Source organism: Xiphophorus maculatus, chromosome 20 (genome assembly GCF_002775205.1).
Source record: "Xiphophorus maculatus strain JP 163 A chromosome 20, X_maculatus-5.0-male, whole genome shotgun sequence".
Taxonomy (NCBI): domain Eukaryota; kingdom Metazoa; phylum Chordata; class Actinopteri; order Cyprinodontiformes; family Poeciliidae; genus Xiphophorus; species Xiphophorus maculatus.
Genome location: NC_036462.1, coordinates 6,245,393 through 6,263,937, shown reverse-complemented (window position 1 = coordinate 6,263,937; position 18,545 = coordinate 6,245,393). Strand labels below are relative to the sequence as shown.

Genomic DNA, 18,545 nt, shown 5'->3' with positions numbered 1-18,545 from the left:
AAAAGTGTCTGCCTTCACTGAGAGCTAGAGAGAAAGTCTCTACTGCTTCTAGAAATAAATCGTTAAAAAAAAGAAAGAGAAACAGCCATTTTCTGGCAATAGAATTTTTTTTTGGTGTCTGGAAAATGAGCTGTTTCAAAAACCTCTGGCATGTAAAGTCACAAATCAGCAGACACTGAGTCCCCTACCGACCCCTGCCTGTTACCCAGCAACAAAGCTGATCTCCAGCGTTTGGTCAGCTGGTTTTCTTGCTGTACAATGGTTGCTGGAAAAGACGAGTTTTGTTGTTTTCTTACTATCCAGAAACCATTTCCTGCATTCTGCTTGATGGTGCAGGAGGCTCCACTTCTGCTTTTCAAATATGTACAGTTGTGTAATTGCCCATTACACAACTGTATAATGTGTAATGGGCAATGTGAGGTTTCCTACTGGGTTCAGGCCTGAGGACTGTAGTGACCTCTTTATTTATCTGAGCTGACATGCTGCTTCTCGCTCATCTGTTTAGGTGGATAAACATTTTCCAGCACCTTTTCCTCATTTACCACTCTAAAGGTTAAAATATTGTACATTTTTAACCTCCATTTTGTCATACAAAAAAGGTTACCAGAGGTTTGTCAACGCAAAATTATACACAAAGGAAAAAATACTCTTCCATGTAAAAATGAAAAAAAAATGTTTGTTTTTATTCGTTCGTTTATTTTTTATGTTTTGTTTTGTTGTTGTTTTCATTTTATTGAATAATTCTCGTCATTTATATTGTCAAAGGTCCTGATGTTGAATAAAGTTTGGCAGAAAGAACAGAAGAAGAAGAAATTGACGCGGCTGCCGCTGATTGGCCCAACGGTGTATCACGTGGTCCGGAAGTGAAGGGTCCTGATGTGTTTCTGGAGTGCAGGAGGGTTCCGATAAGATTCTACGGTGTTCGGCTGGATTTCCTGGTGGAGAAAATGGACACATTAAACAAACTGAAGCAGTTTGACGCTTATCCTAAAACTCTGGAGGATTTCCGGGTGAAGACGTGGGGAGGAGCGACCGGTAGGAGGCTAACCGATCCGAACCGCGGGGCTAACGGCTGCCGCTGGTGCAGACAGCAGGGGAAACATTCGTTATTCCTATATATCAGATCATATTCTACTCATTACAGTTCAATTAGCCTGTTGTAGATACCTGTCTTTAATGAGGAAACCTGAACATTTGTACTGTCTGGGAGTTTATTTCACAGAACTACTAAAAACTCTAAGGCAGTAGTTGACACAATAGGTTTATTTGTATATATTTTCTTTCTATTGATTGAGCCTGTAGTTAGTGGGCCTGTTATATATTATCAGGTAGAATAAACTATAGCCTCGGTATTCTTATTTTCCATATCAAACAGATGTTTGTCTTTTAGTTAAACAGAGTAACTAAAAGCCCTTTCAGCTGAGACCAGTCCAAGATACACAGGCAACAAAAAAGCAATAACATTTCAATAAAATTACAAGAAATGTACATGAAACAGCTCCATGTTAATGAATTGCCTTCAGTGACTCGCAGTTTTCATTTAAATGCGCTAAATGAAGTTCGCTGTCATTTTTCACTAATTCTGCAGTTTCGAGCCAAAGACACCGAGTGCATAAAAAATCAGTAAATGTTTGTTCTTTCTTTTTATACTTTTCAGACAAAAATGGAGAGAAAAACACAGTTAGGGTTGGAAATATGCTTTGAATGCTGCTCATGTAACCACAAACTGGGATTTCTCAGAATAAACAAACAAATGTGATTGGTTGCATTAATTAAATATCCCGTTTTAAAAATGATATCATAATAATCTCTAAGGATGATGAGAATTTTATTGAAACAAGTTATTCAATAATATTTAGGGAGGAGTGTCTTTAAAAAATACAAGAGATAAAAACTGGTTATAATAAATAACCCTATTAGAACAAATGAACAGATATGAGATATAATTAAATAAAACAAAGAAATACAATTCTAAAGATTTTTTTACTTATTAAACTTTGTTATAAATGCATTTAAATAATGTATAGAAATGTATTTATTCCAATTTTATAAAAGAAATACATTAATACTGGTGAATATTGGAAAATAAAAGGCAACTTTATTTATCAGACCTTTCATGAACGTGGACATTCAACGTTCTTCACAGGAAAATAAAGCAACAAAGAAAACTACATGAAAAACTAGAAACATCTCCATCCGTCCATCTTCCTCTGCCGGGGTCAGGTCGCGGGGTCAGCAGACTTTCCTCCCAGTCTCCTGATCCAGCTCCCCCAGGCGTTCCCAGCAGAGGAACATCGTCCCTCCAGCGTGTCCTGGGTCTCCCTCTGGACTCCTCCCCAGGGAGGCGTCCATCCTGACCAGATGTCCCTCAGCTGGCTCCTCTCGACGTGAAAGAGCAGCGGCTCTACTCTGAGTCCCTCCCCTATGGCCGAGCTTCTCTCTCTAGAGAGACCAGACACCCTGTGGAGAAAACTCATTTCGGCCGCTTGTATCCGCGATCTTGTTCCTTTGGTCTCGACCCAAAAAGACCACAGATGAGGGTGGGAACGTAGATCAACTGGTAAATCGAGAGCAGTGCAGCGCCCGCTTCACTGCAGACGCACCAATCCGCCTGTTGATCTCCCGCTCCCTTCTTCCCCCATTCGTGAACAAGATCCCGAGATATTTGAACTCCTCCACTTGGGGCAGGACACCCCCCCTGACCCGGAGAAGGCACTCTACCCTTTTCCGGCTCAAGACCATGGCCTTGGATTTGGAGGCACTGATCCTCATCCTGGCCGCTTCACACTTGGCTGCGAACCGCTCCAGCGAGAGCTGCAGGTCACGACCTGATGAAGCCAACAGGACCACATCATCCGCAAAAAGCAGACATGGGATCCTAAAGGCCACCAACACGGATCCGACCAACACCGTGGCTGGCCTACAAACTCTGGTTTAGAAATATCTTAAGTAATTTTAAACATCAAATGAAATAAATATTGAAATTCAAGTTTAAAATCCAGGATGTGATTGAAGTGACCTTTGACCTTTCGGGGAAAGCTACAGTAATGTTTCTGGAACTTCTCGGGTTTTCAGACAGATGAAAACTGGTTACCAATCGCAACTTGGAAGGGTTCAGTGGTTTTTACCAAATTTACATTTACTACCACAGTATGAATTTTTAAGATCTGTAAAATAAAGATCCATTAATTCACATTATGTTGCTATGAAATCAAATGTTTCCACCTTGTGTCTCTGCAGTGACCATCATCAGCGGCATCATCATGTTCGTTCTGTTCGTCTCTGAGCTGCAGTACTACCTGACCAAAGAGGTGAGCTCCTGAATCCGACTGTCAGATTAACGCGGCCCTCGGACCGGTCCAGTTCGGTTCTGTTCGCCCGCTGACCGGACCGATGCTGTCGGTTTTTATCGGGATGGGAAACTGCAGCATTTCATCAGGAAGTCTGTTAATCGATCAGGTTTTGTTCCTGCAGAGATCTCCTGCTTCCATCTGTTATCAGAGGATCTACAGATTTTTATCTCATGTTCAATAAAAAAATAAAACGGCTAAAGTTTTCACCAGAACTTTATAAAAATGAAACATTGGGTCATTTTCACCAGGGAAGCTGAGTTGAAACCAACTGAAACTGAGTTCAGGGAGCAGCAGCAGTGAACTTTAGGCTCCAGGTGTGTTTCCTGTCGGGCCGGTTGGGTCAGATGAACTCGGGTTTCTTGGAAGGAAATGACTCAGGTTTTTGTTGCGGATTTGGGCTGAAAAGTCAGAACATCTGAGAACATAAAGTACCCTGAAAAGTATTTTCCTTCTTATGGATTTCTGAAGTTTTTGCTGCTTTTGCTGCTTGAATATGTCAGATGATCAAAATAGTTTTGATATGAGCCAGAGGAGTGGAGTTGATCCACTGATCTGCTTTAGGATTAAATGTGAGCCTGATTTAAGACTTTAACAGCTGGAGATTTTCCTCCAGGGTTTTCAGGGGCCATCAGATCCAGAAAGCCCAGAAGCAGTCGACTCTTTCTGGTTTGGACCTTTTTGTTGGTCGCATGAAGTAAATGAAGCAACACATCTTGTAAAAGGTTTTGTTTTTCTATCTTTCTGCAGGTTCAGGCTCAAACTTCAAGGCTGTTGATTTATTTTTATCCATCTTTCGGTCCTCTTATCTCTTTATTTCCCTTTTAACCTTTTCCATCTTTCTTCTTTTTAGGGCTGCAATTAATAACTATTTTAGTCATCAGTCTATTGATTAGTTTGACAATCAGATAAAAATTGGAAATATATTAGAAATGCACTAAAATATGCAAATAAATAATTAAAAACTTTTAAAATAAAAAGTTGATATCAGCATTCCTTTTATCATATCAGCAAATTATGCAGATAAAAATCATTCAACATTAGAAAAACTCAGGCTGAATGTCAGGAGATTATTATTGATTAACTGATTAATAACTGGATGCAAAATATTCTTCATAGATTAATTTTTTTTTTAAAGATTTGAACCAGGCGAAGAACAGATTTGTAATTAAAGGTTGTTTTTATCTTGAAGGCAAAATGTTTTTGTTCAGCTAACAATTAATCGACTAAATTTAATAATTTCATAATTTAATTTAAAATAAAAGATTTGTCACAATTATTTCAGCCCTGCTTTCGTTTGCCCGTCTTTTCATTCGAAATAAACTCAAAGCATTTCTGTTAAACATGTATCAATGTATGAAAATCCAGCAGAGCGTCGCGGTGAAAGCCGTCCCTGTGTCGTTCTTTCTGCTACGTTTCTTTTTCTCAGTGTTTGTTGTGTTGCTGTGGGACAGTTTAGTGTTTAGGGGAAGTGAACGCTTCGTGTCGTCCTTCAGGTCCACCCGGAGCTCTACGTCGACACGTCGCGAGGAGACAAACTCAAGATCAACATTGACGTCATTTTCCCTCACATGCCCTGTGCCTGTAAGTGCTGCTGTTTCTCTGCTGTCTGCTGCTGATGGCGGCCGCCGCTCACCACCATGTTTGTCAGATCTCAGTATCGACGCCATGGACGTGGCCGGAGAGCAGCAGCTGGACGTCGAACACAACCTGTTCAAGCAGCGGCTGGACAAAGAGCTGAAACCCGTCACCACCGAGGCAGAAAAACACGGTACGCTTCATTCCAAACACAAACAAGTTTGAGTCACTTGCTGGACAAACTGGAGAGAAACTGTAACTAAGTATGGACCTTTTTACATGTTGCAGCAACTTCAGACGAAATGGTTGGCAATCAAAATTGATGTTTGCCTATGTAATAATTAATCATTGTAATCAATCATTTCCTGTTAATAAAATGAAAATAGTTTAGTTTAATCGGGCACCAATTCCATTTTTGTGAAGGAATGATTTCGGCAAGAGAAATGTTTCGCACAACAAGAAATTATAACTTATGTTTTTTAACCATTTTCAAGTAATATAATGAGAATTTTCATAATGATGCAAGTTTATCGTTTCAAAGATCAGTAAACTTTACTTTTGTAAAGAACACTGTAACTGGAAGATATTTTAAAAAGTCCAAAATAAACAAAATTACCAAAAACAATAAATAAAAACAGAAATAAAAACCACACACAATCAAAACCTTAAAAGAAATGAAGTCAAAAATGTTAATCATGAGAATGGAAATTATGAAGTTAGCTGTGCTTCAGGATTAGCGCAGCTGAAGAGTTTATCCTGCAAAATCGCAGAAGCTGCAGCACTGAAACCAGGTGATCACACTGCAAAAACACAACATCTTCCCAAGTATTTTTGGTTTAGTTTCTACTGCAAATATCTCATTACACTTGAAATACAACAAAACTAACTCCCAACGGAGCTCGGTGGAAGAAAATAATTCCTTAATATTGATGAAAAGAACTTGTTCCACTGCTGGATTATTCCATTTATAACATGACATTTTCCCATGCAAAACTGAAAAAATCCACGAGTGGAACTAGAACTTTTCAACAATATTACAAAGTTATTACTGAAAATAAGCTGCTAGATCTGCTGAAAAGTCTCTTTTGAGTTAGTTGTCTTATTTCAATTACAATGAGATATTTGCACCAAAAACCAGACAAAAAGACTTTGTAAGATTTTGTCCTTCTGCAGTGAACTCACTGGATAAGAGACGGCATGAAGCGAATGTTGTTTTATAGTCACAGATGGTTCTGTGTTGTCCAGAAATGGGTCAGGCTGAAGACGGGGAAGCGTTCGACCCGAGCACTCTGGACCCGAACCGATGTGAGAGCTGTTACGGCGCTGAGACCGATGACCTGAAGTAAGAAACGCCGCCGCTGCCGGCCGTTCTGCCTGCTGGGATTACTGCTGCTAATTGTGTGTGTGCAGGTGCTGCAACACCTGTGACGACGTGCGCGAGGCGTACCGGCGGCGCGGCTGGGCCTTTAAGAGCGCCGACACCATCGAGCAGTGCAAACGCGAAGGCTTCACGCAGAAGATGATGGAGCAGAAGAACGAGGGCTGCCAGGTTTACGGCTTCCTGGAGGTCAATAAGGTCAGACCTTCACGCCTTTCCAGAGGCGGGCAGTTACTGTAATCTGATTACTTTCTTCAAGTAAGAAATTACAATTGCAAAAAAGTAATCAGATTACCTTTACTTTCACACAAGCAAACTTTGTTACGAAACCCAGATTTTGTTAGCCTCTCATCATATAGCATGTGTGTCGTCATGGTAACGGGCAGGTGTGTAGATCAGCAACTGGTAAATTGGAGTGCAGTAGTAAACATCCTCGTCTCCGCGAACCGGTTTACTTTGATGTAACTTTATACGATAGAATATGCAGACAGGAAGTGATCTGTATCCAGTTCTGCCAGAGGCAGACGGCGATTTCATTCAGCGTTTCTGCTGCTTCCACTCGGCGGCCATGTTTCCTCCGACTGGCATGACAGTTTTCAGCTGCAGAATTGAGAATTAGGATTGTTTTTATTTCCTGGTTTAGAGCGAATCATCACAAATGTAATTTTGCCAAATGTTGCTAGCTAGCATGGCTGCAACAAACAGGAAGTAGCAGTTGCTTGCTAGCATGGTGTAGGGACGACTCTCCGCTCTGAGCTGAAGGTTTGGAGTTTGAAATGTTTCAGTTTGGTCACTCTGGTAAGGATGGGAAAGTTTTGCTACATCTGAACTTTTCTTTCTTTACTGCTTTGGTCTTTTCAGGAAGAGCCAAAAACCGCCTCAAACTTTTTAACAGAATTGAGACTTTGTATCAGATTTTGTGGTTTCCATCAACCGTTTCTGAAGCAATGCTTCAATATGTGCATAAAAATGTTGATGGAAACAAATTCCCAGATCTTTAGAGAAAACCGGCCCACAGCATCACGAATCCTCCGCCGTGTCTACCAGTTGTGGTTTCTCCTCAAAGTTTCTCATCATGCTATTCGGCACGATGAACTCTGCCCAAATATAGATGGCGCTGCTGCTGCTGCTATCTTTGCTTCATAACAGAAAGTCTTGGATTTCAAATTAAAAGCTTCTAGAAACGCTGATCAGCTTTAAAAAGTAGTAAAATAAAACTTTAGTTGCATTTATTTTGATTGTTGAAAGTGCCAATAATGGTTCCACTGTTGATTTAAGACTTTTAAGCATGATCAGCATTATTAACATGTCTGAGTCTACATATATTTTCTATTCATAGTTATTATTATTTTTCTCATTTAGAACAATAAAATTGATCCTGAGTCGTTTCACACTTTGTTTCAGGTGGCAGGAAATTTCCACTTTGCTCCAGGAAAGAGTTTCCAGCAGTCGCATGTTCACGGTGAGAACGTTTCCTCTAACTGAGCAAAGCCTTCAAACGCCCTTTCTTCTGTTTTACTCCGATTTATGTATAAAAATCATTAAGTTCAACAGTTTCATTCAGCTGGAATCTAATTTCTGTTCCTCAAAGCAAAATTAAGAAAATATAAACCATATAAGAAGTTTATTTATTACCTCCATCAGAATAAAGGGTGTTTGTTTTCAAACCTCTGACTGATTCTCATGTTCATCCATCTGTTGTCTTCGTTCCACCGTGAACAACCTCGCGCCCCCTGCTGTTGGTGGCGAGCCTCTACATGTCGCATGAACGTCTCCTTCCCCACTCAGCTCCTGCAGACTAGCGGCAGCAGCAATTACTAAACATCTGTTGAGCTCATCATACAAACTATTAAAAATGGCGGCAAACAGCATAATGATGTGCTGAAAGAGCAGGAGCTTCTTAAAGAGACAGAGGCCCATTTTTCTGACTGAACTAGTGCCAGTCATTTCAAAGTCCTGCTGATAATTTGATTCTAATGTGTTAAATATTAAACATAATCTGTAAATCTTACATCATAGCATAACTTGAGATGAAGCTCTGCTGCTTCAATCCTCATTTAAATTTGTTGGGTTTTTTATGTAGGAGTTCTTATAAAAATACTACTTTATTCTCCTAATGTTACGACTTTATTCTCATTATTTTTACTTTATTGGCGTAAGACTGTATTCTTGTTACGGTATGAATTTATTCTCATGATTAAAAATAAAATTCAAAGCTTTGCTCTAATTGTAGAGCTAACCTGAATTTTAATCAAGATGGCCGCCCTGGGCGATGACATCACACTGAACTATGGAAACCCAGAGAGGAAAAAAAATCAAAAACAAAAATTAAATATTTAAAATTGATTTATTGATTGATCTATAAAATATTTTAAACTGTTTGGCTGGAAGATGCATAAAACCTTCTAATCACTGCAAAAACACAAAATCTCATATTTCTGGTCTAGTTTCTCCAGCAAATATCTTATTTCAATGTCAAATTTATTTATATAGAACTTTTAAAAACAGGTTTAAAACTACACAAAAGTGGTGTACAAAATTATTTCAGGTGTAATTAAATATTTGCACCAGGAACTAAATTACTTCAGATTTTGTGGTTTTGCAGTGAAAGCTTCCCGTACTGTGGTGTTGTTTCCTTTTAATACATGTATGAATAATTTTGACCAGCTGTGAAGTTTTGACTAAACTTTTAGTTTAAATTGATCCAGAATCAGCAAAGTGTTTATCTCCCATGATGCTTCAGCCTGACTGGCCCATTCAGGCCACCGTAGTTCTGTCTGTGTAACAAACTGAAATCTGTCCAGTTAATCTCAGCAGCTCTGCTGCTTCATCCCTCTGGGATTAAAAAAGTATATCCATTCATCCATTCACTGTTTTCCTCTCTGTTGTAGCTGATTCTTCCTCTGTGGCATCAAATCAGGGCAGGAAATTAAAACGAACCCAAATGTTCAGTCATCCACAATGAATGATTTGAACTGGGATTGGATGGTTGGGCTGTAAACCTGCGGTGGTTTTAGTTTCCTGTGCTGAAAGCCAGTCCATGCGACTCTGATTCATTTCTCTCATCTCATCGATGTTTAAAGTGTCGGCAGCAGAAACAGAGACTAGAATCAAACCAGAACCTCGTTAAGACCCAAACACATCCTCACTGGAAAGATATCTGCTGTGGGTCGGGCTGCACACCAGTTCTAGTTTAGCCTGAAAATAACATTATTTATCTTTATCTCATAATTCACAGCTTATCGGTCGGTTTTGCTCAGTTTGGTTTCGATTGCAACCTGATTTTGAGGTAAATTGTCTGAAAACTCTTTATTTTGGAAAGTGCTGTGCAGCCCCACCTTCAGTTGTCACGTTTCATGTCTGTTTCACTGTCCCAGTGACTCTTCTCTCTTCTTTCTGCAGTGCACGCTGTGGAAAGTAAGTCTATCTTCCTTTATGCCACAGTGAATGCATGCAGCGTGTTCAGGAAAACCTTTCCCTGTTTCTGCTTTAAACACACTCAGTGCTGAATCAATTATGATGTGAAGAAAATGTCAAAATAATCTCGGTATCAATTTAAAAGTGCATGATTATCAGATCCATTTAGACTTACAACCAGTTTCTGAATGTGATGCGATTAAATTTTTACTTGATAACTAGTGAACGCCGCAGTTCTTACCCAGGAGTCTGACGTTTCCTAACTGAAAAGTAACTTTAACTGAATTATGTCAGATATCAAACATTAGAAACCTGATTGGTTTAGAGAAACTCCGATTCAGACCGCAAAGTGAATTCATGTTCATAGTTCACCAAACCATTCTGAACTAGATTCAGTCCCAAAATGAACAAGTTCTTCTATTCGTTGTTTTCTTATGAAATTCTCAGGAAAGCTTCTCGTTTTCCTCCTTTAGTTTCCAGAGGCAGAATGAGTCGAAAGTTACGATGTAAAACTGATGGAGGAAGATTTTAAACACGTCGGCAGCAGAACTGCAAAGCTGCCGTTCTTTAATAAAACCCTGATGGTTCAAATCCCGCTGACATCAGTTACAAGCGTCCAGACGCCGGACGCCCCGCGCCCGCTGCGTTTGTTTTTCCAAACTTTTTAATTGATTGGTTTTGGATCATGGAAGGAAACGGAATGAGCTGCAGGTTCCTCCGTTGAAGCGACTAAATAAAAAACGAAGGGATTAAAGACGCTCATTTCTGCGTTTCAGCTGAACTGAAAACCAAGAAGATTCTTTTGGACTCGATGCGTTTACAGACCAGAGAAAGTGGGAGTTTTCAGGTTGAATGCAACAATTAAGTAGTAAAGTATTTAAGTAGAAAACTGGTTAATTGGTGCATTTTTGGTGGTTTCAATGTCATTTAAAATGGGTCGGTGTCTCAGTCTGTACTTTTACTTTGTGAAGGCCATGATGCTGATCCTGTTGCCATGGTAACCATATTGTCTAAAGGCGATTGGTGTTTTTCCCCCTCAGTTCAGCTGCTTTTTATCCTGAATGTTCCTGATTTTGGTCATTTATGCTTTTATTAATATGCAAGTCTGAATGTTTTTGGATTATTTTCAATAACAAGTTTGTGTTTTTGTTTGCAGTTCATGACCTGCAGAGTTTTGGTTTAGACAACGTAGGTTTCCACATTTCTCTGGATATTTAAATTAAAAATGTTTTATTTACTAAAGACATCAGTTCAATTATGAAGTTGCTTCTTCTTCTGTGGTTCTGCAGATCAACATGACCCACCTGATAAAGCACTTGTCATTTGGTAAAGATTACCCCGGCATCGTAAATCCGCTGGACGGAACCGACGTCTCGGCGCCGCAAGGTATCGTCCCGCTTCTTCTGCTGCCAAACTGCTGCTTTTAAAAGCTTCTGATCCATTTTAAAGTTTAATCCCATTTATTGAACCAAATTAAAGCGTTAAATTCCACATTAATGGAGCAAAACATGGAGGATAAAAACAGGACTGTCATGTGACGAACCAGAACCTTTATTGATAACTAGACGGTGGGTTTGGAGCATGTGGTTATATGAGTCCCAAGGCTGTACAGTCTGAGGGAGGAAGAGGAGGCAGTGGTCTTCCTCAGCAGCGGATTCCCATCCCGATGGCCATGAAGGTGCCAAACGTCCCGCCGCTTTGCATCATGGTCTTCCCAACGCCTCCCATCAGCTCCCGGCCCCGCATCCCGATCCTGCAAACAGAAACTGTTTTGAGCTCCGATTTCACCAACAGCTAAAACGTTAGCGCAGCCGTCCTGCCAGGCAAAACCTCAGGAATATTCTCAGATTATTCCTAGACAAAAGTTAAGTTAGTCAGAAAGTTATAGGATGAAGCTTTAAAAACTTTCTAATGTTTAAACAGTTAATTTGGCTAAGTTTTACCCTTATAAAATATGTAAATAATAATAAACCAGTTTGTTTTTTTGAAGATACAGTAATTAGTAATGAAAAGCAAAAATATGTTGAGTTTTAAACCTGAACCGCACCAGATGAATAAAAACAGCTGAGAAAGAGGTGGACTTTAACTGGGACATTCCCTTTTTCCAGCTGAATTAAATCATTTTCTGTTTGGGTTTATTGGTCCAAACTCACCTGAGACAGGAGAAAGTCCCAAACATGGCGCCTGCAGCCATTCCCACGGCGAAGCCCATCATGAAGCCCATCTTGACCCGGTCAAAGCAGTTGGGCTGGGTCTGGCCGTACGGACCGACAGCGACCGGCATCTGCAAACGCAACGACAGCTCATTTTAATCTGAGGTTGACTGAGATTAAAATCTGCTGCATAGAAAGAAGGAAACCTAACAGATCAGCACACTGACTGGAAATTAGACTCTTTCTAAATGTGGGTTCATTTCATCTTCATTTTTAATCTTCAAAGCCAAAACATTTGACCAGTTTGGGTAACAGAAACAGCTGCACTTTTTATAGCACCAATAACAAAATGGTCTGAATTATAGATGCACCGAGAAGTTCTTTTTTTTGGTTCTCACTGCGGAGGATGAAAAAGTTGAGACGCTTTGACTGAGTTTAAAGTCCAATATTTACCCAGTGAGGCTCATTTTCCGATCTATGCAGGTTCTTGAACTTTCCTTCAGTTTGGACTGAATCAGTTTGTTTCTCTGCCAGTGTGGTGCGGTCAGGGGAGGCAAGTGAGGCAGAGCCTCACCTGTCATAATGGAAATATATGATAAAATAATTGACATTGCTATTTTCACCCTGTAGTTTGTACTATAAAGCACCTATTTTTCATTCAGCTTAACCAATTCGGATAATTTTTTCTTTAAAATCGCTGAATTTAGCATTTTCCCATTCAAATGCTCGGAGCGCAGCAGGTGAGGCAGCAGGAAGCTGAGCCTCACCTGGGATTGATCAACCTCTCACTAACTGCATTGGCTGCCATTCTATGATGGCATGCTCCTCCTGTCTGTATGTCGCCAATAAAATCATTAAAAAGGTTTTAATATATAAACAGATTTTCCATAACTTAGCTTATGTATATATTATTCAGTGTTTTTTGTCATCCACTGTGTGTGTAACTTGTTTCGTGTGCTGAGCAGCGATCAGAAACCAGAGAACAGATTCGAGGTGAGGCAGGCAGTTCTCCGGCCTCATGGCAGGGGGCGCTCATGATCCCAGACAGTGTGACTCACAACTGCAGAGTAAGAGACAGTAACAGCGAGCTAGCCATACAGTAAAGTGCAGCGATATATTTATAGTTTTCTCCTCTTACCACAGCAATCACTTATTAATAATCGCACAGTAAACATTAATACCACTGCAACAGACTGAATGTCCTGCTCTTTGTGTGGGAAATATTTCAGTGTTTTTTTTGTGGCGTTGTTGTCAGTTGCTATGGCAACGAGTCTGCGCGTAGCTGCGCTGATACAAAGAATGAGAAAGACGAGGTTTTGAGTTGTACTTTAACGGTTTTTCCCTTTGCTGTGGAGCGCAGCACGAAATTAATAATATCTACATGTTCAAGTTTGATGGAGTTAACGGAATGAATAGTCTTTTTGCCCTCCATGTTGTGCAAAATTTCCTTATGTAAACGTGTAGGTGGTCTATATTTGTATATCTGATTATGATTAAGTCAGTGCCTCGCCAGCTTTGCACCTCACCGCATGTTACTGTTCTCCGCAGTAAAATCTCTTTCCTCACAGTTTAATCTTTGACGCTGCAGTTAAAACGGTACTGTAGAGAAAAAACCCAACACAGAACATGTTGGGCTGATTTCCATCTGCTATAATTAATCACCCTCAATTACTGTTAATACTGTGAAATTATTACACAATAATTACCTTCTATTGTAAGTAACAAATGATGAGGCGGCTGAATGAAATGTCAGTTACCAAATTTTAGAATAAAAACTACAAAAGCAGAATATGTAAAATATCTTTTAAGCATTTTATGGCAGTAATTAAAAAGATTTTGAAATCTCCCATGACTGACTCAAATTTAAATTGAGGGATAGAAATTAGCTCTTAATTAATTCTGTTCCAACTTTTAATGTACACACCACACACAATCTGCCTCATTTAGTTAAATTATTGTTCCAATTAAATCCATCTGAAAGGCCTGTCACTCACGTAGCTACCTGAAATTACTGTAGCTTTCGATGTGTAGCCCGTCATGATAAATGATGCTGAACGATAAATTGTCCCAGAAACTGAAATAAACAACATTGTTTTGAAACCATTTTAAGTAATAGGGGAATAATGCAATTATTCTTAGAAATAAAGGTCCATAAATCTAAAACAGACAATGTTTAGCTTAATACTTCTGACAGAAACAAATTATCCTAATATTCATGTCTGTGAACCAGTAATGTGTTTTTATTAAGTTGGTTTCTGTTTCTACTCCAATAAATGATGCAACCTTTGACCCCTGCAGTTTGTTGACTTTAATCAGAGGCTTATTTTCACTGTTAGCACCTAGCTGCTAACACATTAGCTTCTGTGGGGCATCACCGCTTAAAGTCCGCGGATTAGAACTCGTAACCAAACACTGAGCAGCTGAGTGTTTATCTTTTTATCCCCTAAGTCCTCCGCAGGTTGTTGTGCTAGCTCCCCATGCTAACGTCACCTGTGGCCTCCATAGGTAACAGCGTTTACCGTCAAACCTACTAGTTTTACCAACAAACCCCGGAAAACGGGACCGTAGGCCATCTTACCTTCAGTTACTCTGCTGTGATAAATTCACTGCTTTGCTTTTCTGCTTAAAATTTATCTTACTGTTGAGCGCAGCTGCGATAAAATGTCTTTCTAGCAGACCTCCATAACCGGAAACAGGAAAGGAGAGAGAAATAAAGGCGGAAGAGATAGCGCCCCCTGCGGCTCAGTTTAGAATTGCTTATTTCTATCTATCATTTCTTTAGGTCATGTTCAAGACCTTAATAACTGGGTTGTCATTACAATAACGTACTTTAAATGTTCATGTTTTTACTTTGGTTTTAGCCTTAATAACATAACAGGTAAAAAGTTACTCTATATTTGGTCATTTCAAAAATTCTTAATACATTTTAAAAGTTTTCCTTTATTTTCCTCAATATTTTCCTTTTTAATCTAATAGCACTGTGAAATAAAATGAAGCATAAATGGATCCAGTGGAGGAATTGTTTTGTTTACACCAAAGAAATGTATGAAATAAGACAACATTATTTGCTGACATTATTGTGATGGGGATCCAGCGGGTCAGAAGCAGACTACTGGACTGTTTGGGGTTTTTCAGTTTAAAAGTCTGTTGATAGTCAAGTTTAATTTGCCGACCATTCATCTCCACAGCATCGATGATGTACCAGTATTTTGTGAAAATTGTTCCAACCATCTACGTAAAAACAGACGGAGAGGTGAGTTAAACAGCTTTGTGTTTATTGTATTTTCTGTTGGACTCTTTTCCACACGTTTTCTGTGAATTTGTTTTTACCTCCAGGTGGTCAAAACGAATCAGTTTTCCGTCACCAGGCACGAGAAAGTCGCCAACGGTTTAATAGGAGATCAGGGTCTGCCGGGCGTCTTTGTTCTCTACGAACTTTCACCCATGATGGTCAAATTTACAGAAAAACACAGGTGAGTCCTGGCAGACGGCCAGTTTCTAAAAATCAGAACGGGGTCGGCTGCTGAAATGTCCTTACTGTTTGTCACAGAAATTATTTTTTTCATGTCTTAACACTTTGAAACCATCTGTTTCAAAAATAACAATAACAATCCAGTTTTTTACCTCAACTGTTAGATGAAACTCAGACTTGCTGTAAATAATAAATCCTTCCAGTATAAATGTTAACTGTTTTCTCAGGTCGCTGACTCACTTCCTGACGGGCGTGTGCGCCATCATTGGCGGCGTGTTCACAGGTCAGTCTCTCCTTCGTTCTGATGCTAACTGAGCAGCAGAGAAGCTCACCGCATTCTCCCGACTCTTCCAGTGGCCGGTCTCATCGACTCGCTCATCTACCACTCGGCGCGCGCCATCCAGAAGAAGATAGAGCTGGGCAAGGCGTCCTAACGACGGCGCCCCCCAGTGGCCGCACAGACCGAGACGCTGAGCACCCAGAGGACTGAAACGGGCGGCGAGGCGGGGGGAGAAACTCTCCTCTTCTCCATGAACTAGACCTGAAACAAACCGAGAGAGAAATCCAGAGCGGTGGAGCCGTTTGGATTTTCCTATCTGCCGTTCGGAGACGGACGGGCCGCGGGGGCGGAGCAACGGGAGGACGCCGCCACCAGGAGCAAGAAGCCGCTCCATCGCTACGCTCAGCGTTTGGTAGGAGAGCGAGGAGCAGCAGAGACGGACATTTTTAAGCTCAGATAATTTATTTCATCTTCTCTGACTCACATGGTTCAGGCTGTGGAGCGACTTTTTCTTCCATATCTGCAGCAGATCTGATAAAAACAGTGAATCCTTCCAACAGCCGCTCAGTGTTCAGAGAAAACCCAGCAGAGATCCACCTGCAGCACCGCAAGGTATTAACAAGGAGAAGAAGAAGAAACTGCTCATTAAACTACTAAATCAGCTGCTGGTTGTCACTCCTTACCGCACTGCAGAAACACTACAGCTAAGGCAGTTCTGCACTGCAAAAACATAAAATCTAACCAAGTATTTCTGACCTACAGTCACGTGCAAATATCTTCACTTGAAATAAGACAAAATTAACTTATAAGTAACTTTTGAGCAAGGTAAAGGAACTTGTTTTAAGTAAATAATTCATTAATATTAATTTAAAAATATCAATATTAAGCGTATTTCCTAGTAGAACTAGGAAATATATCTTTCCTAGTTCCACTGACAGATTATTTCACTTGAAATAAAAATTTTTTTTCATGTTATAAATGAAATAATCTGCCAGGAGATCTAAGACTTTTTATCAAAATTTAGGAATTACTGACTTCAAACAAGCTGGTATTTCTTGCTTAAAAGTTACTTGTAAGTTAGTTTTGTCTTATTTCAAGTGAACTAGAAACTAAACCAAAAATCTTAGTTTAGTATTTTGCAGTGCAGAACCTCCTTTGATTTTCAACAAGAAATTAGACTAGTTGCTGAAGCTGGTTGGATGCTGGTTGGATGCTGGTTGTCCAGGTAAACATCCATCTGTATTACAGTTTCCAGCAGAAAACACGAAAGGTTCTGCAGCTTCCTGTGGGTTAGACGCCGGGTCAGATCTGGTGTCGTCTGTACTGGGAGGTTCTGATCCGTTGGACAAGCTGATCATTACAGCTGGTTTCACATGATGTTTCTGCAGGTTGATGGTTAGAATCTGGATCAGAACTTTGAGCCTGGGTTCAGTCCAGTTTAACCTTAGAGGTCGTGACGTTTTTATAAAAGCAGAAATGTGCACTGAATCGTCGCTTCGTTCTGTATTTCCTGATGATGTGTTAGAACTGGACCGGTTCCGGTCCAGTATTCCCTCTGTCGCTGTCCCGGTCCTCTCGGATCCAGACGATGGTTCAGTTGTCGATGGTTTGCTGCTGCACGCTTCAACCTTTAGATCAGGGCTGTGTGTGAGAGAGAGATGTATTTATATTTCGAATGTCCACAAAATGTTTTTAAAGTGACAAAATAAATGTTGAATTAAAGCAGCTTCAGCTTCGCCTAATCCTTATATTGACTCTCAGTCTGTTTTCCTCCAGTAGACCCGGTTCTACTAGAGTCAAACCAACCTGTTCCCCTCCTGGCCCCCACAGATCAGTTCCCCTTCAGAACTTGGTGCCTTCAGTGGCACCAAGAACCTCTGAAGACACTGAGAGCAACTTCCTTCTTCACCAGATGGAAACAAGATGGAGGCGTCAGATTTTAGCAGTTGGAGGATTTCTCTTTAGTCTTTGGCTAGGCTAGCACGTTAGCTTTAGTTGCATTTACCCAGAATTCGGTCCGCTTGGCGTTCACATTCTGAAACAGAGTTCATTTCACCAGACCGAGGTTTGGAGGATCAGAGGTCAGAGGTCGATTAGCGTTCACACCTCACCAACTGGACCGGACCTTGACTAGATAAACAGACTAGTGCTAATATCTAAAACACTAGCAACTTTTCCCCAAGCTGTGGGAGTTTGTCAGTAATTCCTCAATATCAATAAAAGGCTCCACTAAGATTTATTTCACTAATAATAAAAAATTTTTTCCCCATGTTATAAATGAAACAATCTGCCTGTAAAACTAGTACTTTTTTTCGGAGAAATCACCATGGTTACTGCGTCAGTAAAGGAACTAAAATGCCTCTCGATGAGAAGCGGCCGCTAGATGGCGACATCAGTCCAGGAGTTGTTGCGTGCTGCCGCTGTCTGACTCACGAAGGAGCAACATGGCGGTCTGAATGAAACGGCAGCTGCTGCGGAAACTTCCTGTCTGGTGAGAGTCAGAACCACTCAATCCGGCACAGTTCGGGGAGAGTACTGGCAAACTGGAAACAATTAAATGGTTCTGGAGTGAAACTGAAACTCACCGCACAGGCCTCCACTGAACCGGGCCTGCTTGACCGGCTCAAAACCGACAGAGTTTCTCTGGAAAGAAGAACGTTCCGTGTTATCAGTGAAATAATCTGAATTTTCATCAATATTAAGGAATTTTGGACTTAAAGCTCTTAGTTTAGTCTATTTCTGGACTAAGATATTTGCAGCACGAAGCCATTTTATGTTTTGAATCTTTAATGATAACAGATTTTAAAATAAAAATGTTTGTTGAGCAGGCTAAACTAAAAAAGAAGAAGAAATGAGTCACAATAAACTAATGATTTTAGGGCTGCCTGCAATTGACAATTATTTTAGTTATTGATTA

At 40.3% G+C, this 18,545-nt stretch overlaps 2 protein-coding genes across 3 annotated transcripts; one reads left to right on the top strand and one right to left on the bottom strand.

The window, feature by feature from the left end:
* The first annotated feature begins 827 nt into the window (after positions 1-827).
* Positions 828-16,290, top strand: ergic3 (ERGIC and golgi 3). Of its 2 annotated transcripts, XM_005810824.2 has the most exons (14): positions 828-1,035; positions 3,241-3,311; positions 4,847-4,934; positions 5,002-5,121; positions 6,174-6,270; positions 6,339-6,504; positions 7,711-7,768; positions 9,709-9,723; positions 10,880-10,911; positions 11,013-11,109; positions 15,065-15,129; positions 15,213-15,349; positions 15,576-15,631; positions 15,703-16,290. In XM_005810824.2, exons 1-14 carry the CDS (start codon positions 948-950, stop codon positions 15,780-15,782), a joined length of 1,170 nt encoding a protein of 389 aa, XP_005810881.1. In that variant the 5' UTR covers positions 828-947; the 3' UTR covers positions 15,783-16,290. The 2 variants fall into 2 exon arrangements, with proteins under 2 accessions (XP_005810881.1, XP_005810880.1); XM_005810823.2 differs by lacking the exon at positions 9,709-9,723.
* romo1 (reactive oxygen species modulator 1) lies at positions 11,252-14,591 on the bottom strand. Its single transcript, XM_005810822.3, has 3 exons — positions 14,455-14,591; positions 11,877-12,007; positions 11,252-11,476 (listed from the first exon to the last, which is right to left on the bottom strand). The coding sequence occupies exons 2-3, from the start codon at positions 12,005-12,007 to the stop codon at positions 11,368-11,370; spliced, it is 240 nt and encodes a 79-aa protein (XP_005810879.1). The 5' UTR covers positions 14,455-14,591; the 3' UTR covers positions 11,252-11,367.
* Positions 16,291-18,545: the final 2,255 nt, after the last annotated feature.

What these genes read in the sequence shown, in the direction of transcription:
- romo1 (XM_005810822.3), bottom strand. Translation starts at nt 12,007, where the DNA reads ATGCCGGTCGCTGTCGGTCCGTACGGCCAGACCCAGCCCAACTGCTTT. An exon ending in GGGACTTTCTCCTGTCTCAG is followed by an intron (nt 11,477 to 11,876) that starts GTGAGTTTGGAC and finishes TTCTGTTTGCAG; the next exon opens with GATCGGGATGCGGGGCCGGG.
- ergic3 (XM_005810824.2), top strand. Translation starts at nt 948, where the DNA reads ATGGACACATTAAACAAACTGAAGCAGTTTGACGCTTATCCTAAAACT. An exon ending in GACGTGGGGAGGAGCGACCG is followed by an intron (nt 1,036 to 3,240) that starts GTAGGAGGCTAA and finishes GTGTCTCTGCAG; the next exon opens with TGACCATCATCAGCGGCATC. An exon ending in CACCGAGGCAGAAAAACACG is followed by an intron (nt 5,122 to 6,173) that starts GTACGCTTCATT and finishes TGTGTTGTCCAG; the next exon opens with AAATGGGTCAGGCTGAAGAC.